Source organism: Mesoplodon densirostris, chromosome 2, assembly GCF_025265405.1.
Source record: "Mesoplodon densirostris isolate mMesDen1 chromosome 2, mMesDen1 primary haplotype, whole genome shotgun sequence".
Classification (NCBI taxonomy): domain Eukaryota; kingdom Metazoa; phylum Chordata; class Mammalia; order Artiodactyla; family Ziphiidae; genus Mesoplodon; species Mesoplodon densirostris.
The window spans coordinates 110,523,846-110,550,607 of record NC_082662.1 but is presented as its reverse complement, the minus strand read 5'-3'; the positions used below and the strand labels follow the sequence as shown (position 1 = coordinate 110,550,607).

At 40.0% G+C, this 26,762-nt stretch overlaps 1 protein-coding gene across 2 annotated transcripts in view; it reads left to right on the top strand.

Moving 5' to 3' along the window:
* Positions 1-26,762, top strand: part of OTUD7B (OTU deubiquitinase 7B) — a 56,553-nt gene that overhangs the window by 5,326 nt on the left and 24,465 nt on the right. Inside the window, exons 2-3 of one of the 2 annotated variants that reach the window (XM_060090453.1) lie at positions 10,862-11,076; positions 25,415-25,564. In XM_060090453.1, coding sequence (XP_059946436.1) covers positions 25,480-25,564 — 85 coding nt within the window. In that variant the 5' untranslated portion in view covers positions 10,862-11,076; positions 25,415-25,479. The remainder of the gene's footprint in view (positions 1-10,861; positions 11,077-25,414; positions 25,565-26,762) is intronic. The other variant, XM_060090454.1, reaches the window with a different exon arrangement.

The window sequence follows — 26,762 nt, the reverse complement described above, 5'->3', positions numbered from 1 at the left end:
GGAGAAGAGTACTCAGGTAGTTATGTGTGATGTCACAGAGGAATTGTCACTTACTCCAGATCTTAAAAAAAATTGTATTAGGTACAAGAAATGAAAATGAAGCAAATAACAAAAAAAATCATTTAAATTTGGAACTGAGAGGGATCAAACAGAAGCCTGGGCACAGAAGTGTACTTGGAATGTTCTTGGGGCAGTGATGAGACTGACCTGAGTTGCAGTGAATAGTAGTAAAACACAGGTGGTTAGGATGGTCTGGAGCTATGTTTATAGAGGGTCTTAAAAGTCGGGCTTATAAGTTTAGATCTTAAACAATGGAAAATAGCTAACCACTGAGAATTTTTTTATTAGGATTGTAATATGATGATATTGGGAAATAGATTGGCTTGGAGGGAAGGGAGATTAGCAGCTGGGATGTGTGAGGTGATAAGGCCTGAGCTAGAGTTGTGGAGGGTGGGTTAAGGAGGGGAAAGAGTGACAGAGATTGTGATGGAAAAAATTGAAATCAGTGCGGGCTGGATGTGGAAGATGATGGAGAGTGATCAATCAAACATAACGATGGCATTTTAAGCCTGGGTTTCTGAGACACTGACTGGGGTAAATAAGTTAGGGAGGTTTCCTCATTTCTTAGGGAAATATGATGAGTTCAGTTTGAGATGTTTTGGATTTAAAATGGCAATGAAACATCCAAATGAAAGGTGTTCCAGTTGTTAGAGAAGAGCCTACAGCTGGTGGGGAGGTGAGGGTTAATCATGCTTCAAAGTGTGGTTTTGCAGTTCATCAGCATAGATGTGGTAGCTGTAGCCAAGAAGATGAATAAGCTCTCTGAAGACTAGAGTTTAGGGAAAGAGCAGAAGGCCAAAGATAGTGGTACTGATAAATACTGCTATTCTCCACTCTTCAGGCCATCTTAATTGAGGTTTTCTGTCTCCTTTCATGTTTTCCGTTCCTCTGCTCCCCACTCCATCGAATATCCCTTGAATGTCTCTTGTAAGCGCTGTCTTAGGCACTAAGGAAGCAGATGAGTCAGACAAGATCTCAACCACAAGGGGGTTATGGGTCTAGTGGGAGGAGAGAGATGTGTCAGTATATAGATGGAATGAAGTGTGATAGGTATTGTGATAGAGGTATGTCGGGGGCAGAGTGGGGGCCTAAAGGTCAGTTCTGCCTTGGACATTCAGAGGTTGGAAAGTGCCTCCCAGAGGAGATGATATTTGAGCTGAGTCTTGAAAGATGAGTTAAGGATATACCCTGCAGATGAGAGAGGGAAGTACACTCCAGGCTGAGAAAACAGCATGAACAAAAGCTTAAAGGAACGAAACAGTCAGGCTTCTTCAGGTAACTTTTAAGTAATTATTATGGCTGGAGGACAGGGTTGGAGGGGAGGGAAGAGGCTGGAGAAGTAGGTAAGGCCCATCATGGACAGCTTTATCTTGTGCTACACTAAATGATAAGCCATTTAAAGGTTTTTAAGCATTGGATGATAAAGTAAGTTTCATGTTCTAGAAAGATTATTTTGTTAGTGGTATATAGAGGGTGTATTGGAGAGGAACAAAGCAAAAGACTTTTAAAATAACTTTATTATGTTTAACAGTAATACGTTTGTTGTTGAGTGATCATGTTTGTGGAATCATGGAATCAGAACTAGAGGGACTGTTAGGCTTTCTTAGTCTCCCTCATTGATTTTCAAATGGAATACCTGAGATTTACTTAGGATCACAGAAGCAGTGAAGTGATAGCTTGGTCTGGAATTCAGTCTTCAGTGGCTGTAATGTGGTAGGTGATTAATAAATGTTAGCTCACTTCTCTCATTCCCTCACAAGTCCCGTTGCAGTGTTTGTTCCATTCTGCCACACTGCATTGAGCTAGAAGACAGAAGGACTTCTGACGTTTCACTCCATTGTCCTTTTTACTAGTCCAAAGTGAACAGTGGTATTTTCCCAGGTCTGACTGAGGAAGATCTGTCCTGAGAGTACCATGGAGAATAGGGACTTTGACCTGGGGCAGTTGGATGCTCTGGAGTGGAGTGAATAGGATGTTAGGATTCTTCAGCGATAGTGATTCAGATGTAGAAGAATGTCAAGGTATTTGTGTTATTGTGTGTGCAGATGTATTTATCTCTCCTGCTAAGTTGCCTTCAAGTTTTCCTTTAAACTTAATTTTAAATTGTACCAATGAAACTTTGGTAAAGGAAATAAGCTATGATAAATTGGGCACCGACAAAAAGTATATCTAAAAAACAAGATTTGTCATTATACTTGGATTCTAAATCTTTCTTCCCCATGTTTTTAATTTCATTGGATTTTTGTGAGGGTAAATTATTTGGGTTTAAAGTGCGAAGTGAGAGTTTGGATTTTGTGTTTTAGTCTTTTTTGCTGGAGAAGAACAGAACAGGATAGAGGACATCTTAGAGGTCCTTAGATTCCCCTGGGGAAAGTTGGGACATGAGGGGCTGTGGAAGGATGGATGCCTTCCACTGGTAATTCTTCATCGAAACTTAACTGAATTATTATTTCTCTACTCCTTTCTCTGGGCTCTGTCAACATCTCCAGAGAAGGGCCTTGGATTGGATACTGTCCACTTTAGCAGAGCTGCCAATTCTTAATTCTTTCTCAAGTGGGCAAGGGTACATTTCGTTTTTGTTTATGAGTGTTTGGGGGAGGGGTGGGGAGAGAGGCGGCATAGAATAGCTACTCACAGTGAGTCTTTATCTGAACTCCTGTGTAACTGGAAGTTTCCTTGGCTTTGTTTTGGGGCAGATGACTTGGTTACAGGGCATTTAAGCTACGTGGGAAGGTGGTTCTCTCTCCCTTCACTTATCTGACCTAGGATGGCAATAAAAACTTCCTTTCTGTCCATATATGTCAGCCTCCACCTCACTCTGTTCTAAGTGCCTTTTGTGCACACTAGGTGGGGGATCTGAAGGACCCTCTTCAGTCTAAAACTGAGCTTATCAACTGTTTGCTTAAAGTTTAGGGGAACCAACCTGCTCCTGATTATTTTTGTGTTAATGACTCCCCTATTCTTCCAGTCACCTGGCCCTTTCTTAATTAAAAAAGTTTGAATACTAAGATATTTTAAATATTTAGAAAAGTTCAGGGGAAAAAACCCTAACACAATTTTGAGCCCACAACCCAAATTTAATGGATATTAACATTTTGTCATATTTGTTTTAGATCTCTCACTGTCCTTAAGATATAAACTGTTAGGTATTAGATATAGCCAAAGTCCTACTCTGCATCCTTATCCCCTTCTTCTTTCTTGGGAAATGAATCCTGTTCTGAATTGTTATGTATCATTCCATTTCATGTTTTATACTTTTTAAAAAAATGTGTAATATAGACACAAACAACATATAGTTTTATTTTGAAATCATAAATAGAGTCATATTGCATGTATATTTTTGCAACCTTTTCTCTCAACATTGTTTTTCACATTTGTGTACATGTAGATCTAGTTCATTTAATCACCTAATCTTGAAGCCTTTTTCCTCCACTGCCCTCCCCACTTGCTCATGAAATAATCCTACCCATCAGAGTCCCAGTTTAAACCCTGTCTTCCATGAAAACTTTCCTGTTTTTTTTTCTCCTGCAGGCTGTGATCTTTCCTACTTCTGAATCCGCCTGTCATTTTATTGGTACTGATCTGGTAGTAGTTGTATATTCTTGTATTTTAGTTTATTTGTGCCCTTAGCATGGCTCTTCTACTATACTGTGAGCTCCTTGAGAGCAGATAAGTAGTTTCTTTAATCTTTGTATCCCTCAGGGGCTTGCCACAGTAACTTAAACATAGTAGGCATTTAGTCGCTATTAGTGACTAAATGGTTAATTAATGAATAAAAAAATAAAGACAGTCCTTTGAGTTGGTGAACTGTTTAATTATGAGCGATATAGTGGCCCTAATGAAAAATAAAGCTTATAAAGAAACATTCAGCACTGAAAATTATATAGAAATGCACATAAAAGTTGAGAGCAGTCAAGACTCACTTCCTGTAGGAGATGAGAGCAAACATTCCCTGAAAAATGAAATAGGAATTGATTGGTGATATCATTCCAATGAGGAAACTCCTGGGAAGTGATCCTGATGGCATTTGAGGCAATGTGCTCCTGTGGCCAGACTCATTTCACCAGCTATCAAATTCTGCTATTGTCATCAAGGTCTTGACACCTTCACTGGAGATTTATATTGGCATTGGGAAAAAGTAGCCCATCTGTTCACCTTATAAATACTGCTGAGAAACAGGAATTCTTAGGCCTCTAAAAAAGAAAGCCTAAATAATGTACACATTAGTACATATATATGTACTTATACTTTTTTTTTTTTTTTGCGGTACGCGGGCCTCTCACTGTTGTGGCCTCTCCCGTTGGGGAGCACAGGCTCCGGACGCGCAGGCTCAGCGGCCATGGCTCACGGGCCTAGCTGCTCCGCAGCATGTGGGATCTTCCTGGACCAGGGCACGAGCCCATGTCCCCTGCATTGGCAGGTGGACTCTCAACCACTGCGCCACCAGGGAAGCCCTGTACTTACACTTTTAACAGCACCTTTTTTTTTTTTCTTTTTGCGGTATGCGGGCCTCTCACTGTTGTGGCCTCTCCCGTTGCGGAGCACAGGCTCCGGACGCGCAGGCTCAGCGGCCATGGCTCACGGGCCCAGCCGCTCCGCGGCATATGGGATCCCCCCAGACCGGGGCACGAACCCGTATCCCCTGCATCGGCAGGCGGACTCTTAACCACTGCGCCACCAGGGAGGCCCTAACAGCACCTTTTTTATTGATGAGACCAGATTGTATCTCAGCAAAATATTTTTAAGCTTTTAATTCTGGAATGTGTAGTACCAGTATAACATTGTTTAGGCCTCACGGAAGCCCTTCCCTTCCCCCACCAGGAAGAAATTAAATGTTAAGTTGAACTATAATGAAATTGCAATTTTAGAGATAAAGTAAGTAAAATATCACCAATGGTTATTGCTTAAACTTATGTTTATGTTGTTATGTTAAACGGTTATTATGTTTAATGGTTATTATGTTAAATGGTTATTGCTTAAGCTTATACTTAATGGTTATTGCTTAAATTTAAACTGTGGTTAAACTTAACATGTCACATCTTGATTTCCTATGGGGGTTCTGAAGAACGTTATTATGGACCTTTCTGAGGGCTAATCCCAAATCTATTTATAATTCTAAAATGCACTTCTGAACTTTAATTTACAACCGATTATCTTTTGTAGTTATCTTTAGCTCAAATTTTTGATAAAATGTTCTTATTTCTCAGCACACATTTAGTATATTTGGGAAGGTTGTAGGGGAATGTGTGAAGGTTATAGGCCAGAGTACCTGGAAGATAAGGCTGAGATGAAAACTTATGCTGTCAGTAGCTACGTATAATTGATTGAATTGGCTTTAATGAGCTTACAGTTCCTTTGAGTGGATGACTACCCCACTATCCTTTCCTGCCCCCCTCATGTCTCGTCTCTAGTCTTGATAAGGGAGATCTGGTGGTGGGAAGAGAAAATTGCTTGTGGCCCTTGATTTTACTGATATTTGGAGACTTAACAGGGAAGAGGGTAAGAGCCCTCGCTCCTGGCATCAGATTCTTACCCGTGGTTCCCCAAACAGTTCTTAGGATAAGAGCGAGGAGGAATGCAGAAGTCAGGAGAAAGAGCAAAGAAACAGAGTAGAGAGCGAGAGTTAGCAGAGGAACAGAAATGGGAAAAAGGGCTATGTATAAAAATTTAAAGAGGTTCTGTTTCCTCTCATCGTTCAAAACCGCTTAGAATTCTTTATAAACCTTGTACCTGAACTATATCAAAGTTGTATCCAGGCCACATACCTACTTGGAAAACATCATATATAGACGTCAGCTTTGAAAGTATCAGCTTTGTGTTCTAAAATAATTCTTTGAAAAGTTAGGTCATTTTAAATGAGTTGGTCTGCTAGTGCCTTTTGAATCATTAATAACTGACTTCAAAGGAAAAGAAAAGAATTCCTCTGAGGCTTTAGAATGAGTAAGTCTTGATATTTACATGAAGATATTCCCAAGTGAGGAATGGAGGCAAGACAGTGGGAAAATATAATGCTACTAACAAAAATATTTTGGATAGCATGCTCTCATTTTAAAACTTTACTGCTCTAATGAGTTCCTTTGTGAGTGTTTGCTTTTATCTTCTTTGAACTAGGAGCTCACCTGGCTGAGTGTTTGGACTCTTCATTTTCTGAAATTTTCCATCAGTACTAAGGACAATCTTATCTGATATGAAGAATACTTGGTCCCTGTTTACTGTCTAGGGATAGAGACTTCACACACTCCTCAGAATTCTGAAAATAGAATTTGAGAGTTAGACTTAAGATTTGCTGCATCCTAGTTTCTTTGGATGCCTAAAATAAATTCCTAGCTATTTGACACAAAGTGACCTCTCATTTTAATATTAAGTTCCTTCTCTCTCACATCATCTTTGTAATTTTTGGTAATATACTAGTTCATTATGGAAATTAAGATTGAAAAAAATCATCTACGCAGATTTCCCTTGATGTTTGCTGTCTGGCTGAGACTATAAATTCCTTTCTACTGAACACCTGCTGTGTACTGGAATTTGGACAAGATGCTCTAAGGAGATGCCAAGGAAGTGTTACCCAGTAAATAAACTAAACAAGTAGTAGGAGACTTGGCCCCTTGGGAATTTATATTCTGGGTTAAAATAGGACATAGTGTTATATATTTACACACACATATTTAGAAAAAAAGAAATACAGGCTATGTAGTATTATGTATAATCTCACATAGCATTTTAGAATGGAAAGGAAATTTACATATTGTCATCATTGTCTGGGTGAGGAAAATGAGGCCCAGAATATTTAAATGACTTGTTCAAGGTAGTTACCCTCAACAACAAACATTTTGTTAGATATCTGCCCTCTGAAAAGTTAGGCCTCAGGTATAGAAAGAGTTAAAGTCATCAAAAAGTTAGTAAGTTATGAAGACTGAATGTTTGCATAAAAAGATAAATAGTAATACAAAGTCATGGGCATTACGTGTCAAGTGAGGGGTACAGTTATATACAGTTATACAGAAGTTTAGAGGGAGTGGGTAGGGAAAATTTTTACCCTTAGGATAATCTAGGCCTTAGAGAAGAGAGAAGACTGGGTAGTTACAGAGGGGAAACACTCGAAGTAAGAACTTTGAGCTGAGTCCATCTTGCTTGGGAGGCAGAACAAGTAGACATAGTGTTTCACCTAGGAGAGCAATGAGATTAATAAAGTTGGAGAGTTAGGTAAATTGGAGAGGGCCTTAAATCTCAGGCCGGGGAGTTTGGTTTATCCTTACAGTGAAAAATTCCTGAGCAGGGAATTGTATGTATAAATTAGTATTTTAGGAAAACTGATTCAGCCGTGTGGTGTGAAATGGAGGAAGAGAGAGCAGTTAGAGGACTGTTACAAAAGAGTCTCTACAGGGGTGATGGGAATGGAGAAAGGGGAGAGATTCAAGTGATTTGAAGAAAACTAAATAGAATTTGGTAACTGCTTTTATGGTAAAGGGATAGATGAGAACAATGCTCATGTTTTTATTCTGGGTTATAGCAGTAGGGGAGCTGGGTTTGGTTGGTTTCTGATCTACTCTCCAAAGGGATACCCTGGTGGAAGCAAGCACTGAGTCTAGCCCAACACTCAGATAATACTGAATGCAAAGAGTTTAAGTGGCTGGTGTGCATGCCTTGTAAGTAGTGGAACTTGGTGTAGAGCCCATTCTTTTGACTGTTGTTCAGTGCTCTTTCTGTTATATCATACGGCTTACGAGGAGGTGGGTCAGGTGGTTAAAAACACAGAGCAAATGCCTGGAAGTGAAATGGGAAGTTGAAGACCACATTATGATGAGGTTTAACCACAAGCTGTTTCAGTTCTGCATAGATTTTCCTTATATTTAGGCGGTAAATGTGTATACTTCTGTCAGGTTCATAATGTAACGGTAATCTAGGTTTCTTAGAGCTATCTTCTTCTGAGTTTCACTTCTTCACAGTCAAGGAAAAAGATTCTTTCAGATTTTGGATTTAATTGCATATATTCTCTGACCGCCAATTTTCAAGATAAAATAGTCCTTCCCCCTGCATGTAGTTAGGTTGCTTTGGTTACAAACTATAGGTGAAGTAGCCTCAAAGGCCACATTAGTCTTTTTGGAGGAGGAGAGTTTTGGACCCAAATCTTTCAAGCTTATTTACCCTGTCAGCAGTTATGAACAGTTTCCTTACACAGATCTTATTACCTAAAAAGTGCAGTAAATACTGTGAATCAATAGGGTATTTTTGCTAATGGTGTGTTTTTAGAGAATTGAATGGCCTTCTGAAGAATTCTTTATGTTTTGTTTTTAAATATGTAGTCAGGCATATTTAAGAAGTGACTCCTTCTTACTCCCTTTTTTTCCCCCTTTCCTTTCCTTTCCTTTTCCTTTCTACCAGGCTTTTATCTATCTGGTAACAGATACCTGCAGATGCAAAATAGCATTTTCTGGATCAGCTAACACTATGTATCTACTATAAGGATCTGGCACTGTTATGTAATTTCATCAGCCAAGATTAAATATTCCTGGATTTTATGTTAGCTCCCTTGTAGTCAACATATTCCATGGTTTGGCTTCAACAATTCTTATCCCATTTTAATCCTTACCATGACTACTCTTCTTTTATAACTTGTGACCTGCCTGGGGCATAAAGGGAAGAAAACTTTGCTATTTAATAGTGAAGACCCTACCCTGAGCTGTACTAAGTGTTTTATATAATCACCTCATTTAATACTGATAACAATTCCGTAAGTTAGGTAGATATTCTTATACCTGCTCGCAGGTAATTCATCCGAAGTATTTATTACTATGTTAATAAAATATTAATTCACCAGAATATTTAGGCACTGTTTAAGGTGCTGAGGGATATCACAGTGAATATCAGATGAAGTCTCTGCTAAGGCACAGAGAAGTAAGTTGCCCAAAGTCACATAGCAATAAAGTGGCAGATCTAGGATTTAGGTATAGAACCGATGGATTCCAAAGGGAATGTCTGCAACAGTTATTATCAGTACAATATGCTGCTGTTTACATATACAACATGTTCTCTGTAATTGCACAAATCAAGCTATAAAAATAGGTGGGTTCCCCCAGTATTTCTTTTTAAAAAGGCTCTTGATGAATCTGAGAAAGAAATCTGCCTTGGTGCTGGCAAGCACACCTGCACAGTAATGCTTTTCCTCTCTTCCCCTCCCCTCTACCCACTCTCTCTGAACCCACTCATACCTGGGCATGAACTGGACAGCGAGACCTGCTTTGGCATTTGGATGTGTTTGTGCTTTGAGCACTGGGAGAGTTTTGTTTGTTTCCTTGACTTCCTTGCCTGCTTGCAAGTTCTTTCTTGTAGGACAATGATGAGTAATGTGTTGTTAACCTTGTGATGTGGTCATGCCAGTTGGAATATTTTTTTCTTTTTCCCTTGGTTCTTTCTGATGAGTATGTGACTCTTGGGTCACACTTGCTTTTCGCAGTTCATTCAAATAGAGAAGACTTTCTGTATTCAGAGGACTAGAAAATAGTCTCGAGGTTGAGAAGACTGTTAATATTCAATGTCTTCTGCCCAGCTGAAATCCAGTTTTGTTAGCATTTTAGGTTTATTCTTTAGCAAGTGTGATCCAAGAGAATACTTGTTAGATTATGGCCATTATCACCATGTGCCATATCTGGAATGAGTGGTCTTCTGGAGTTAGGAGCTTAAAAACAGGCACAGGGAGTTTTTTCATGAGCATTACCTAGCAGAAAGCATTAAAAGATGCTTAAGTCTGTGAGAGTGATGAGCTAAATTCCAGTAGGAGTTGAATTCTAGGGATTAATAAGGTGGGATCAAGGTTGTAAGTGTCAAAACTATTTAGTAATGGGGATCCAGTCAATTTAGTATTTGGATTCCAGGAATATCTGGGCATGGCTCATGAGGTTAATGACATGATTTATGTGGGTGTGTCTAGCCTAGTGCCTGATACTTGATTTGGTGCACAATAAACGTTAGTTAAATCTTAAAAAGTTACTTGAATGCTGAGTATTATCACTTTGTCTTCCTAGGGCAGCTTCCTCATCATTAACTGTTCGTTCTTTAGAAGAGTATTTGTTGAGCCTTTAACTGTGGGTAAAGCATTTGGGAAAGGGATTGGGGTAACAGATTTATAATATCAGATTCTTGCTGAGACTTAACATTTATAAATTGAATCAGTTAGACCTAGCATTTAAGGGGGTATTTGTGATTTTGCTTTGCTAGAGTCAACCCTTTGCTTTTTTAATAGAAATAACTTCTTGGCTCTTTGGTAGAATTAAAAATGCTTGCTTTTCAATTCCAGTTAAACTGGGTTTGATTTTTGATAGTTGCCTATGATGTTTCCTTTTATCCCCTCTCCATTTTTTTTAGTAAATAAGATAATATATTTGAAAGTGTTTTGTGAACCACAAAGCTAGTGGTTGCTATCACCACCACCATCATTACTAATAATAACATTAAAAATATTAATGGAGGGCCTCCCTGGTGGCGCAGTGGTTGAGAGTCCGCCTGCCGATGCAGGGGATACGGGTTCGTGCCCCGGTCTGGGGGGATCCCATATGCCGCGGAGCGGCTGGGCCCGTGAGCCATGGCCGCTGGGCCTGCGCATCCGGAGCCTGTGCTCCGCAACGGGGGAGGCCACAACAGTGAGAGGCCCGCATACCACAAAAAAAAAAAAAAAAAAAAATATTAATGGAATGGGATTCATTTTTACAGGGGTTGGTTTCCTGGATTAATTTCAAGGAGAAGAACTCAGAGGACAATGGGATATTTGCCAGGTGACTTGTGTACTAATTGATTCCTTTTGTAGTTTTTGTGGAAGGGAGAAGGAAAAGCAGAGACCTGACACCCTGAAAACTTGGCCTGGTGCTATGTCTTCGTGAAGGGTTACCTATACTACTTTGATGTGCTCTGTGGTGGCAAGAAAATTTAACAGGATTTATCATCTGTTTGACCTTAGAGGCTTATAGTACATTTTACTGGAAGCATCTGTCTACATAGAAAACAACTCATCCCAGTTTATTGGTAAGATCAACCACATTCCTATATTATGGATCTTATAATAAATAACAAAATTATGTTGGTCCAGGATAGTATCTGCCTGGCCTCCCAGTGTAGGAAGACTGAGGAAACAGTGCCTTTGACCAAAATATTTGGTTAGGTGTTATCATTAAAAGCCTTTACAGTCAACTTCTGATGATTGGTGTTCTTAGAGAAGAACATGTGATTTTTATAATCCAAAAGAGGAACTTGTTCAGTAAATTTTGAAAAGACCTCTTACTTTTAAAAATTTCCGTGCCATCCTTTTCTGTCTCTAGTGCCTGGCACTCAGTAAATCTTTGCTGAATAAAGGAAGTTAGCTGATACCGATCTTAGGGTTTTCTCTGGAACCAGCCCATTAGATGAACTTCTAGAAAGCAGGGATAATGCCTTATTAGTTGATGCATGATGTGTCCCCTCCACTTAGCAGACTGCCTGGCACTGAGCGGGTCCTTCATAAGTGCTTATTGAATTATTGAGTCAGGAGGTTAAAGTTTTCATAAGGGGAGAGTTGCGTGACCTCGGTGCTGCTGTGCTGATGGTGGCCCTTCCTAAGAGGAAGAAGAAATGTAACTTTTCTGCAAATAAACGTGAATAAATGTGAATGCGAGGAAAGTGATTGCTTTGATGCTTCCAGGCATTTTACATTTTTGGACAAGGAGAAGTAATGTGTTAAAGGTTGGTGCTTTCTCTCTTGGTTTTTATGTTTTATTCTGTTCAAAATTTAGTTATTGCTGTGATTTCTTAACGTATGAGAAGTGTATTATAGCTTCAAGCTATCAATAGAAAAGAAAAAGAAAAAATCTCTCCCTATGTCATACATAATTTTATAAAACTTAAATTTTACAGAACTTCAGACCTTAGGGATATAGGATAGAAGAGTACAGTATTTTCAAATCCATTTATATTTTTAGTGGTGACGATCAAAACAAAAATGATGATTTGAGCATGTTTTCATGATCTTCTTTATAGATGATTTCCCTTATCCAATATGGTTTGCTTAAGTGATTAAACTTCCCAGGTACACATTTTTTTCTTTGATATACATCTGTAGAAGTAAGAGATTTATCTGGGTGGCAGGAGGAAAAGATGTTTTCATATATCAATCCACAGTGCAGATTACATGGAGAATTGAAAGTTATCAATATATATGAAGTCAAGTGAAGATTTCTGGGATGGGAGTTAACAGATTTATGTTCTACACACAGTTTTCTCGCTAGTTAGCTGTGTGGCTTTGGGCAAGTCACTTAATCTCACTCACCTGGTTCTCAGTGTTCTTATCTGTAACTTGAGGGCATGGAATGAAATGATCTCTGATATCCTAGTTCTAAAGTCCATAATTCTAGAGTGCCAAACAAGGAAAATAGACTGACTTTCTGTACCTTACCACCAGCCTTGTTCCACATAAGACCTGAATGTGAAATGTTAATTATGTACATATTAGAAGTGTATAACCTATATTCCCAGGTAGACTAGACTTGTCAGATTGTATTATATACTTGTAACTAATTTTACGTGCATAAATATGAGGCTTGCTTGCTTTTTTAAAAAATAAATTTGTTTGTTTGTTTATTTATTTATTTTTGGCTGCATTGGGTCTTTGTTGCTGTGCGCAGGCTTTCCCTCATTGTGCCGAGCGGGGGCTACTCTTCGTTGCGTTGCGCGGACTTCTCATTGCTGTGGCTTCTCGTGTTGTGGAGCATGGGCTCTAGGCACGTGGGCTTCAGTAGTTGTGGCGCACGGGCTTAGTTGCCCTGTGGCATGTGGGTTCTTCCTGGATCAGGGATCGAACCCGTGTCCCCTTCATTGGCAGATGGATTCTTAACCACTGTGCCACCAGAGGCTTGCTTGCTTTTAAAAGAGAAATTATTATCACAAAAGGTACAACCTATACAAGTGAAGGAGACCCAAATAATGCTCAGGATACCCTGGGTTGGAGTTTCTGCTTCTTAACTCTAACCTGGAAATAGAAATAGGTGTGTGTTGGCAGGATTGCTGGGGGATGGGGAGGGTGGGGGTGGCTAGAAGACAGTGTGGGTGAATGTGGATAGTAGTTATAAAAGCAAAGTATTAAAGAGTTCTTCAGCTTGTGGACTTTGCATGGCTAGACTGATTTCATTTTGCTCTAAATCCCTGGAGAACTGATATGAACCCTGTATTCAAATTCAGAATATGTAGGTCCAAGCTCCTTGCTATCTGGGTATCACTCAAGCTTTGTAAGCTTCTCTCTGTGTATGTGTTTTCCATCAGAAAAGAAGGGATTAAAAATCTCAAAGGGTATATAATTTTAAAAATTGTTATTAAATGAGGCCATATTTGTGAAAGTGCTTTAAAAACAAAAAATTACACGGGCCTCCCTGGTGGCGCAGTGGTTGAGAGTCCGCCTGCCGATGCAGGGGATACGGGTTCGTGCCCCGGTCTGGGAGGATCCCATATGCCGTGGAGCGGCTGGGCCCGTGAGCCATGGCCGCTGGGCCTGCGTGTCCGGAGCCTGTGCTCCGCAGCGGGAGAGGCCACAACAGTGAGAGGCCCGCGTACCGCAAAAAGAAAAAAAAAAAAAAATTACAGCGAAAGAGAAGCTATTCTTAGTGAACAGACAGCTGTACAAATGTATTTGTTCATATAGACCTTTATTTTACGTATCTATGGGGTGAATGGTGACATTTGAAACCCGTGAATATTCACCAGCCTATTTTAGGTATAGATGAGCTCTTAGTTAACCACAGACATGGACTACCATGAATAATTTAGAACCACAAATATTTGTTGGGCATCTACTATGTGCCAAGCAGTTTGTTAGGCCTGTTTAGAATTTTTAAAAGTGTAAAAGAAAGGTGCCAAGCTCAAGGACCTTAATTCTACCTAGAATGTATCTTGTCCTCCAGCCTTACACATCCTAAAGACTAAGTTTGAGAAACTTCCCTAACCCATCAAGGTAAACTAGTTGCTCCCAATACCTCTTCCTACCCCACTGGGCACTAAAACGTGTTTAGATTTCTCACAGCAGACTGGAGTGCCTTGAAGGTAGGACTCTGGCTTCTCCTTCATTTGTATCCCCAGGCTGTGGTGGACCCGGCTTGGTAAATTTTGAATGAATGACTGTTAGTCAAATTGGCGAGGTAAATATCCGGAAGGCCAACTAATATGATAAGGCAGTATATGATAACAGCAAGTGCCAGTGAATTTTTCACATATTGTACCTATGGGAGTTCAGTGAGGTTTAGATATAGCCAGGAAAGATGGAACAGTGGAACTTGCAGATGGAGAATTAAAAAAATAATAATAATACTAATAAAAAGTGTCTTTCTTTGAACTGAATTATATCATTTTATAAAAGGCAAATTACATTTTCTAATTGAGGCTTTTATAAAAATTAGTAGTTGTATGCTGAAGGAAGTTAATTTATCAGAAGGAATTTACAAAGTGAATTAATTTCCTGTGGATAACTAATCTCAGATAGGATAGTAATTGGAATTTTTTTCCCTTCTGCTATTTCTTCCCTTGAATGGAAGTTCTGTAATTGACAATGAAATGACCAGTAGTTAGGAATCAAGAAGGGGAGAGAAGGTTGTCAGCTACTGAATATTTGAGGGTTGATTCTAGAGAAATAGTGTAGTATTTATTTTTCTCTCATGTCAAAAGTTCAGTAATGAGAATTTTTAAAAATAAATTTATGTATTTATATATTTTTTATTTTTGGCTGCATTGGGTCTTCATTGCTGTGCGGGCTTTCTCTAGTTGCGGTGAGCGGGGGCTACTCTTTGTTGTGGTGCACGGGCTTTACATTGTGGTGGCTTCTCTTGTTGAGGAGCACGGGCTCTAGGTGCACAGGCTTCAGTAGCTGTGGCATGCGGGCTCAGTAGTTTTGGCTCGTGGGCTCTAGAGCACAGGCTCAGTAGTTATGGCACACCAGCTTAGTTGCTCTGCAGCATGTGGGATCTTCCTGGACCAGGCTTGAACCCATGTCCCCTGCACTGGCAGGTGGATTCTTAATCACTGCACCACCAGGGAAGTCCTATTTTTAAGGGCTCAGTAGAACTTTTGTTTTTACAGGCTATTCTTTTAAAAGTTGAACTTATTGAGAATCAAACCTTGGGCTATCCTTGACCTTAGCTGAAAGGAAAAAGAAAAAATTCATTGTGTGTGGCAAATAGACATACTGGTCTGGATCTAAAAAAAATAAACATTAACATGGTTTCTGTTTCTGTTCAAGTTACTCTTGTGCCAATATTATAATAGGCTTTCTCTGTGACTGTCTCTGCCCTTATTTTTCCAAAGGTCACTTCCATTGTACAAGCCTTCCAAATTATTAAATTTCCCAAATAACTGTAATCCAGGGAGCCTTTTATCAGTAGCACCGAAAAGACAAATACCAGTTCATAAGGAGTTCTCTGTGAACTTCTGTCTCATTTGTATATTAGCATTTGACTATTTATGGGATTTGTCTCTTAGAAATTTATTTTGCTGTTTGTAGCCCGATAAAAACTAGAAACTTTTTTTTTTTTTTTTTTGCAGTATGCGTGCCTCTCACTGTTGTGGCCTCTTCCGTTGCGGAGCACAGGCTCCAGACGCACAGGCTCAGCGGCCATGGCTCACGGGCCCAGCCGCTGCATGGCATGTGGGATCTTCCCGGACCGGGGCAAGAACCTGAGTCCCGTGCATTGGCAGGCGGACTCTCAACCACTGCGCCGCCAGGGAAGCCCAAAACTAGAAACTTTTGAAAAGAAATAGTTAAATCTTGTTCTGATTCATACACATACCAGTTGTAGTGATAAAGTCCAGGGGCCAATTCTTGAGTCCTTACTGGTGTGTATACACAATACCATTGTTTTGGGAGTGGTAAATTATATGATCGGGTTAAGTTTTTTTCTCTTAAGTTTGTTTTTGGGGGAGAAAATAGACATTACCCAAGTATACACTGTAGTGGAGGTAGAAAAAATCTCAGAATTGTGCAGGGTGAGTAGGATTATTCCTTCCAATAATCAAAAAAATAGACATTGTGCATGAGATTAGGTGAATATTATAGAGTCTTTGAATCTGGAATGAGGAGAGTAGTAAGGTGGGGAGATAGGGCTGGTAGATTAAGGCATTAGAATTTCGGTCAATATGTGTGAAATTGCTGTTCCTGGAGATTTGGGGATGAAGGAGCTCTTTAGCTATGTCTGTACCTCTAGGAGAGGACAGACATTTTTCTTTTGCTCTTTTTTTTGAGGGACCATCTGGTAGAGGATGCAAGTAAGGGAGTTCCCTTTACGACGTTTTCTTGAGGACTTGAGGAGTTGAAAGACACTGAAATGGGAGTGATAGAGCATGTACAATGTGTATATGTTAAGACTGTGCCTTGGAAACAGTTGTAGGACTGGAGGGTTTGGAGAAGTAGGGGGAGCTTTTGAAGGAGAGATACAGAGGCTGTGTTGGGCATACAGTGGAGTGAGGCAGAGACAAGAAAGCAAGTGACATTTTTTGAGGACTTACTGTGTGCTAGGCACTGCCCTAAAGGCTTTTCATATCTTAAGTTATTTAATCCTAACGAGAGGTCTGAAGTGTAGGTATTTCCCCCAATTTAACATGAAGGAACAGAGGCACAGAACAGTCATATTACTTACCCATGATTGCACCACCGTTAGTAGTAGATCAGGGATTTGAACCTAGATCTGTCTGAATCCAGAGCCTATTCTCTCTCTCCAGGTGGAGTTGAAAGGAGTTGAAGCAGTGAGGGTGGACTTTCACATGGTGGACTGCCTGTGTTTGCTCAGTCCTCCTCCCTGGACTAAGTGTGATTTAGTGCAAGTGTCTGGTCTTGGGAGTCAGATTGGCTGGACTCATAAAGATTCTGGTTCTACCACTTTTTCAATCTACCTTGGGTAGATTATCTAACCTTTGTGAGCTTTAGCATCTCCATCTATAATATGGAGTTAACAATACAGACAAACCTCTAAGAGTTGTTCGGAAGTTTAAATGAAAACAATGTCTAAAACTTTAACACATATTACTTCCTTTTCCTTCTTTTCTTCCATTTAGACCCATCTTATTATCTCTGGGTTATAACATTTAGTGATATATAGGTCTCTTTAGTATGGAACTTGGTCAATTATTTTTTTTCTAAGAAGGTTATATTCTGTTTCTTTCACTTGGAAGGATGTATATTAACTAAAAACAATCTGCCAAGACAGTCTTTCATCTTTCCCGCCCACCTAGTCAAGAATTGTGTGAAAGTCTAAGGGTTTCTGTCCCTTCTCTTTCTCCCTGTCTGGATTCCTTGGGACTGACATCATAGACGTGGAAGAGTTGCTGACCTTTGAAAATTCTTGACAGTCTTGAATGTTGTGGTTTTCCAGTGAGTTTGGGGAGGAGTTGGAGAGTACTCAGACACAGCTGTAATGTATCAGTGGGACCAGGAGAGTGGGTATAGTGTGAGAATGTGGACACTTCGGGGGATGTTGTAGATGAGAGAATGTAGGGTCAGTAGTTTCTCACGCATTTTAACATAGCTGTATTATCTACAGTCGGTATTTAATTTTAAGTCACTTTTCTCTGTTACTACGTAGTTGGGCACTCAGATCATGCAGACTGGTTTTAATATTAGTCTGAGCTAAATGCTTAGGGAGAGAAATCTGTTGCAAATAAGATCATATTACAATCTTAAGCAAATGTATTTGAGATGAGCAGCGTTTACAACACTGTAAACACTTTGAGATGACTTGCCTGTTTACAACACTGATTATCTGATTATCAACAATACTGTTTTGTGTGTGTGTGTGTAGTGGGATACTGTACAAGTAGAATTCAGATCATCTGAACAAAAATTGAATACCTACCAGGTGCTTGGATGCTAGGAATACAGGATGAACAAGACAAGATTCCTGCCCTCAAATTGCTCATGGTTTAGTGGGGAGACAGACATGTAAATAAACACAAATACTGTGCAATGTGATAAAGAATATGATAGAGGTAGAGTACAAGATGTAACACCAAGGAGGAAGCAGGCACTTTAGCTTGAGAAGCCAGGGAAGATTTTGCAGATGAGGTAGTACTTAAGTTAGCCTTAAAGAAGAAATAAGAATTCACCTGTTAGGCCAGGAGTCATTCCAGGCAGAGGGAACAACATTCACAAAGGAACTGAAATGTGAAGCACGTAGTATATGCTTGGGGAACTACCAGTACAAGGAGGGGAATGATGGGAGGTAGATAAGGCTGGAGGGTTAGGTAGAGCTAGATCATGAAGGGCCTCGTTTGTCATGTATAGGAATTTGGATATTAAGCTTTAGTCACTGAGGATCCAATAAAGAATTCAGAGCAGTGGGATGTAATACTATCATATTTGTATTTTAGATTGATCAGCCTCTACAAGCAACCACTGTGAAAAGTGGCTGGAGAGAGGAAGAGGGAGAAATTAGGAAGCTACTTACTGGGGTCCAGGTTATGAACATCTGAAGGTGTTGGATGGATTTGAGAATTTTTTAAGGTTAAAATTAGTAAACCTTAGTAAAGGACTATTTGTGAGCGAGAATAAGGCACAAGAGAAATCCGGGGTGGTTCCCAGGCTTGTGACTTGAGTGATAGGAGGGATGGTGGTACCACTTGCTAGAATAGACAATACCAGAAGAAGAATAGCTTCTTCTTCAAAGGGTGGGGGACAGAGATAGAGAATGGGCTCATGTTTTTATGTGCTGAGCTTGAAGTGCCTATGGGATTCCTGGGTGAGTTGGAAAGAGTCGGGGACTACGAATGCATTTTTAAAAATTAATGAATGCATTAATTAATTTTTGGCTGCATTGGGTCTTCGTTGCTGCGCACGGCCTTTCTCTAGTTGCGTTGAGCGGGGGCTATTCTTCGTTGTGGTGTGTGGGCTTCTCATTGTGGTGGCTTCTCTTGTTGTGGAGCATGGGCTCTAGGTACACGGGCTTCAGTAGTTGCAGCACATGGACTCAGTAGTTGTGGCTCATGGGCTCTAGAGCGCAGGCTCAGTAGTTGTGGCACGTGGGCTTAGTTGCTCCACGGCATGTGGGATCTTCCTGGGCCAGGGCTTGAGCACCACTGCACCACCAGGGAAGTCCCTACAAAGAGATACTTTAGCTAAGCAGTAAGGAGGATGATGTTAATCTTATCTATAAGACAGTGGTGCCATTGTCTTTCTATAGACGCCCATTTTAGGAGGTCGAGGACTGACCATAAGGTGAGAAAGTAGCATCAGTGACTGTAGTCTAATTTAAGGAAGTTTGCAGGGAAGAAGAGAATAGCAGCCAGCAGGTAGGGCAGAGGAGGAAACCTGAAGGAACTCCTCTTGCTTCGTTTCATTATTTTTTCTGTGAAGTCAGAGGGAAGGTCATCTACCAGGAGTAAGGGAGGTAATAAGGTTTTGGTGGGAGGCTCAGAGAGAATGGCAAAGGTGTGGGGTAGTAGCTGAGAAGACTGGTGAGGTACCAAAGTCAAGCAAAAGACTGCAGTGTTTCATTGAAAGGAATGAGATGGAACACCATATATCTGTAGTCACGTTGCTCTGTAGTATTATGTGATCTTGTCTTGTGCAGTAGCCCTATTTAGTAGCAGAGAAGTTGAATGTGGGGTCCATCCAGGTTGGGCCAATGAAATGGAAGGGTAAGGATAGGTTTTTACAGGAAAATAAAGTCATCACTCATTGTGTTTATGTTCAGGTAGGTAAGAAGGAACAAAGTGGAATCTATCTGTTTTTCTCAGTCTTCTCCACTCTCATCCTAGTCTAGCTCACCATCATCTCTTTTCCAGTAGTTTTCTAAACAAGTCTCCCTAAATCCACTTGTGTTCCCTACAAACTATTCTTCCCACTGCAACCAGGGTGATCTTTTTTTCCCCTTCCATCTATAATTTCTTTTTTTTTTACATCTTTATTGGAGTATAATCGCTTTACAATGGTGTGTTAGTTTCTGCTTTATAACAAAGTGAAACAGTTATACATATACACATGTTCCCATCTCTCTTCCCTCTTGCGTCTCCCTCCCTCCCACCCTCCCTATCCCACCCCTCTAGGTGGTCACAAAGCACCGAGCCAGGGTGATCTTTTAATGATTTAAATCTGATCATGTCCTATCCCTGCCTACAACCCTTCAAAGCCTTCTCATTACTTTTAGGATAAAATCTCAATTTTCATTAGGGTCCACTAGGCCCTTTCTTCATCCTCATTTTGCACCATTTTCACTTCTGTGTTCCTCCTTGCCACAGAACATTGATATTGTTTCCTCTGCTAAGAGCATTCTTTCTTTCTTAGTGTGTCTCCAATGCCTACTCATTCGTCAGTTCTTAGGTGTAATGTCACTTTCTTGGGAAAGCTTTTCCTGACTCCCTATAGGCTGTAACACTCCTCCCCCCAATATTTTTCCCTATTATGATTATAATTGTGAAATTTTTTGTTTTTTTCCCTCCATACTGGAAGCTTTGTGAGGATAGAGATTATGTCTAGTTCATGGTTGTGTTCCTAGTCCTGACTGTAGTGCCTGACACAGAGTAGGCACTCCATGAATTTTTGTTGAATCAGTGAATAAGGTGGTTAAGGAATTGGATGTCTTAGTCTGAGGTGAGGATGTCTTGAGGTGAGATAGCAGGTTTAGTAGTAAGGAAAAGCTGGAGGGAGATGAGGTTGTAGCCAGAGTAAGATGTTGGGAGTTGAAGATTTAGAGGTGGAATGGTTTCAGGGCATGGCAGGGACCAGGACTGAGTTGTTGAAGTGGAGATGGAGGTCTTTGCATTTGATGAGATTATGAAACTCTAAGGCAGAAATGTTGGATGGATTATGCAGGTGGGGGTTGAAATTGCTCAGGAAGGTGGTAGGATTTGAAGTGAGGAAAATATAAGGCAGGTGTCTAAGTCATTAATAAACACTGAGAGATAGGCACAGCCCTTTCCTATGGTGAAAGAATTGAATGGATAAGAATCAGTGCAGTTCTGGGAATCAGTAATGACTTAGTCCCTAGGGAAGCATCATAGTACAGTAGAGAGAGCATGTGTTCAAAATATCTGGGTTCAGACTTTGGGTAACCCACCTGACTTTTCAAACCTTATACCTTTCTCTACTTGTAAACTGGGAATAATAAGCCTGCTCTAGGGGTTTTGTTGTTAATGAATAAGATAGTGTTTTGAAAGTGCTTACTTAATATTAACTTGTTAGTTTTTATTCTTGATTGCTGTCATCACTTCAAGAGGGCATGAAAGTGTGGAAGTAGGGATGAGAGGCAAAGATAGCAGCAGAAGTGAATTTTGAACAAGGTACATGACTTCATTTATTCCACTTGTTGAGTTTGTACTGTAGGGTCAGCATAAACATTTATGAATGAATACAGGTAAAAGCAAGTATTGATATAAGGAAGAATTTAGTAAAAGAAAAAAAAGGCACTGGCTGGCTTATGATAACATTGCAGTGTTGACCTACAACAAATTTTTATGGAAAGAAATGCTTTATCTGTTCCTTTTCCATGAAAATTCCATCATTCCTGGGAGTAGATTTTATTGTTCTAGAGAAGAGATCAAGGACCATTATGTGAGAGAGAGAGGGGGGCTGGTGATTTAGTTTAAAAAAGCATTTTCTAACAATTAGAGCTGTGCAACAATAAAATGGACATTGTGGCAAAGAAATGAGTCTCCATCAGAGCTTGTATTCATGTGGAGACTGGATGATTTATCTGTCAGAGATGTAATAGAAGGATTCTTGCATTGGGGCAGACATTGGTTTAAATAATCGCTAAAGTCCCACCAATTGGAAGGTTGGAGGATGTTGACTCCAGTTTAGATTTGTCTAAACACCATTCAATCAACAAATATTTGAGTACCTCTTCTGTTTCATTTGAAAGTTTGAAAGCCAGTGTTTTGTTTTCTTTTTTTTTCCTTCCTGTGTGCTGAGAGTCAAGGACTGTGAGTCTTAGTCATTACCTTGGATAGTCCCATTTGGAATTTAAGAAGCTCAAGCCAGGTGTTGGTAGTGATGTAACAAAAACTGCAGTCCTCACCTGTTGGGTGGGGTTAGGGTGGAGTCCATGGCATGCACCTGGAGACATCAAATATAAGAATGGGCTGCCAAGAAGTTTGGTTTAGTGCTTCGAATTTTTGAGTAAGTCATTCTAGATAATGTTGGACCTTGAAATTATTTATTTATTAATTTTTCAGATGACTTACTCAATTAATTCTTTTTTTTGGAAATTATTTTTAAAAAATATATTTTTAAAAGAATATCCTACTACGTTGGCATATGAGCTCTATGATGCCATGACATTGATGGTTTTCATTGGCTTCTCTTGCTCAAAAGCCTCTGGCTGGCTGGGAAATTGCCTATAAGCCTGTGGCTTAATCAACTTCTCTCTTCTGCTGAGTACCTTTTTGTTGATTGTTATTTGTGTACTTACTGTATATTTCCCACATCCTTTCAGTAAGTTATTAGAGTGGCTTTACCAAGTTCCTTTTCATGTTTTTTTAAGAGAGAAGGTTGAAATTCATTTTTCATCTGTGCTCTTGGTTTTGGATTATTCATGTGTTTAAGTTATTTGGGCTGCTACCATGCCCTGTGATCTAAGACAGTGACTAAAATGGGCTTGAAGAAGGAATTCTTGTATGTATTAGAGGAAAGGGAAACCACTCATTCATCTGTGAATTTTGAAGGAATTTAATTCTTAAGTATTTTATCTGAGGAACTAAATTGTTTAAAAACAACAACATTTTGAATTTGAGGTATCTTAGGCCAGAAGTTCTTTATGTAATGGTAGTCTTTTCTGACAGTTGTGATATTAAAATGGAAGTAAATTAGACACTGGTAATATGCAGACCAAAAGAGAATGTAAGGATCATAAGTTTCTGAGGCTGTAGTGAAGTAAAGACGTTCATTTTTTAAACCTGGGAAGGATCTTAGAAGTCATCGAATCCAAGTCTAGGATATACAAGACGCAACTGACACCCTGTAAGTAATTTGACCAAAGTCACCCAGCTAATATATATAAGTGTAGGTAGAACTCTTCTGATATATGGGTGGTGGAAGTGACAGTATGTTGATGTCTCTTTAGAAAGGAGAGTTTGTAAAACTTTGAGAGATGGATTGGGACTGGGACAGACCATTAGAAATAGTGGGGTGATGTGAAAGATGAAGTACCTTTGAATTTCTCTTCTTTTTATTTTTTTAAAAAATTATTTTTGTTTTTATTTATTACTTACTTATTTTTGGTTGTGTTGGATCTTCATTTCTGGGTGCGGGCTCTGTCTAGTTGTGGTGAGCGGGGTCTACTCCTCGTTGTGGTGCGTGGGCTTCTCACAGCGGTGGCTTCTCTTGTTGTGGAGCACGGGCTTTAGGCGCGCATGCTTCAGTAGTTGCAGCTTGCAGGCTGAGTAGTTGTGGCTTGCAGGCTCTAGAGTGAAGGCTCAGTAGTGGTGGCGCACAGGCTTAGTTGCTCGATGGCATGTGGGATCTTCCCGGACCAGGGATCGAACCCATGTCCCCTGCATTGGCAGGCGGATTCTTAACCACAGCGCCACCAGGGAAGTCCCACCCTCACATTTCTGATCTTCTGAGTTAAACCTCAAATTGATTGGTTTGGTGGTGGCTGATGTGGAGGTTCAGTTAGTCATTTAATCATTTATTCATCAGGCATTTATTGACTGTCGACAGTAATGTAGATGCTGTGCTAGACGTTGCGGCTACAAATAGGAATTAAACATGTCCCTCTGCTCCTGGACCTCTTGTACTCATGGAACAGTACGAGAAGGAATGCTTTCTATTTTGCCATCTCTCTCCAAAAAAAAAATTCTACATGAAGTTATTAAGTTAGTGGCCTACTGGTTTTATAACCCACAAATCACTGCTGTTTATTTACCTTACTATTTCTAAGGAATTTAGCTAATTAGGATCTGATGATCACACCACTAAAGAATCTGTGTCTTGGGGTCAGGGGAGGTGTGATGAAAAAGTACCTGAGAATCACCCTTAGAGTTTAGGTTGTTTAGAAGGAGATGCTTCTGAAGAGACAGTCACCTGAGCCACCCTGTTGCCTTTGAGAACTCTACTTTCGGCATTCCTCCAAAGCAGGGGACTGGTGGGTGTGGTGGGGCAGGTATGTGCCTGGTGACTTTACCAACAAGTCCTCTTTTACAGAGAACTGTAAACCTGTCTGAAGTGGCAGATTTTGGTGAGAAGTTGTTCTTCACTCGGTTATTGCTCCCTCCTCTGGGACTGCTAACTTCAGAGGAATGTGGATTGGTGCCAGGCAGACAGGTCAGGGACATAGTTTCTGCCAAAGTCAAGTCTGAAAGAAGCGATCTTTTTCAGGTGAACTTACTTGGTGGTCATTTGTCCTGAGTGGAGAAAGGCATGTTTCCTGGGTTCATGAAGTTAGTGGACAAAGATTGACCTTTGTTATGAACCTTTGGGATCTCCACTCTGCTTTGCATAATCACAGATTGTTTTATTTTGAGTAGTCTTATTTAAAAAATTTTTTTTGGCCACGCTGCTCAGCTTGTGGGATCTTAGTTCCCCAACCAGGCATTGAACCTATTCCCCCTGCAGTGGAAGCGCAGCGTCCTAACCATTGGACCGCCAGGGAAGTCCCTATTTTGAGTAAGTTTAGATATCAGTTTGCTCCTTCCATTTCCTCAGAGTACTAGACAGCTCTAAAGTTATTCAGTGTATAGTATTCATTCATTCATTCAGTAAAATGTTTGCTGAGAGCCGTGTGCCAAGCACTGTGCCAAGGGATACATGCTGGGGATACATTAGTGGACAAAACACACAAGCTCTGTACTTTGAAGAAACTTTTATGTTGGAGGAGGAGGCTAGACAGCAACCAACTAAAATAATTTCAGGGTATATCAAGTGCCAAGAAGGAAATAAACAGGCGCTATGTAAGAGAATAATGCAGGTGGGGAATTCTTCAGGGTGGTAGTCTGTTGCTTCCTTCCATTAGTTTGGATAAGCAAACTGATGGGTAGAAATGGAATACTCTAGAAAGGTAGAGGAAGAGCATTATTTGGAGTGGTATTATGGTTTTGTGGTTAATGTAGTAGTTAAGAAATTAATATAGGTGAAGTGGGTGAACTGTATGTAATGGATGGTAACTAGACTTGTGATGGTGATCACTGTAGTGTTTATAGATGTTGAACTGTAATGCTAGACACCTGAAACTTATATAATAAAAGGGAAAAAAACTAATGTTAATGAGAAATTAGGAAACTAAATGTTACTCTTTATAATAAATTCTACTGAAATGAATGAGCTAGGATAATTAGTTTCCCCTTTTGGTTAGGAAGCTGCTGACATTGGGCTATGATCATCCCATTCCAGTGTAATTTGGGCCTTATGTGTTTATTTGCTCCTCAGGTGGAGGCCTGAATTTTGATCTATGTCCTCCCTACATCAGCTGCCTGGAAGTACTTAATGATCACATGACCCTGGACATGGACGCTGTCCTGTCCGACTTTGTCCGTTCCACAGGAGCAGAGCCAGGGTTGGCCCGAGATCTCCTGGAAGGTAAGGAGCCTTTGGGGGAGAATGAGAAGAGAGAAAATAAGATGTGATATTTATTGTTAGGATGATTTGGAACATTTAAGGTGATCAGAAAGACACTTTGTGTATGGTAGGCCTTACATTTAAGTTACTTCTCATAATCTACCTTGTGCATGACCCACCATAATTTTAAAATGCAAAATTCCCTTTTCACCTTGAATTTTTGGGTAGCTTTCTCCACTGTCAATTTAAGCTCAGGTAATGCAAGTGAAATTTGATATTAGTCCACTAAAACCATAATTTTAGATCTGTAAGACTTCCTTTTTATGTATAAATGATTAGATTTTCATATTTGGGATCATTCATGTTTTTTGTCTTTCCTTCCCTAACTTGTATGGGTCATTCTATATAGAGTGGATTAATTTAATGTTTTCATTTAGCTGCTTTTGTTTACTTATTTCTGTATGTGTATGTAAGTGTGAATGTTCTAGATTTTAAGGTCCTTTAGGCTTGGCATCATGTCAGTAGGATTCTTTGTTTGGAGTCATAGTTAACAGATGCTTTTTGGTGAAAATATATAATGACGCAAATAGGTGAGCCTGTGGGGGAAGGAGCAAGTTCTTAGCACACATAGGCAATTTTCTAGGTTTTCAGCCCTTAGTAAGGTGTGGCAATACGACATTTACTTAGGCACCTGTGAGAATAGTGTTGGTTTGGAAACGGAAGATCAGGGTTTAAATTCTAGTTTGCTAATTCAGTATGGCTTTGCCCTTAACTTGTATTTTCAGTTTCATCTCCTACTACCTTCTCCCACAGTTTCTGTGCTCCAGCCAGGCCTGACCTGTTTCCTTTCCCTGATCATATTAAGTTGTCTCCTAAGTTTGCAGTGTCCTTTCCTCCATTATTCTCTTGAAATTCTCCTCATCCTTCCAGATTCAGCTCAAATGCCTTCTCTTCCTCTTGTAACATGTGTTGAACACTTCTATGTGTTCAATATGTGTGAGGCACTTGAAATATATTACTTTATTCTCACAACCATTCTGCAAAATATGTTTTATTATCCCAGTATTACAGCTTAAAAACTGAGGTCCAAGAAGTTAAGTAGGATTTGAACCTAGGCAATCTGGTTTCAGAGTCTGGCTTTTAACAAGTGTGTTACAAGTTAATTCTTGCATGTCGTCTCTCTTTCTCTCACACACACCCATGTGCACACACACTCATA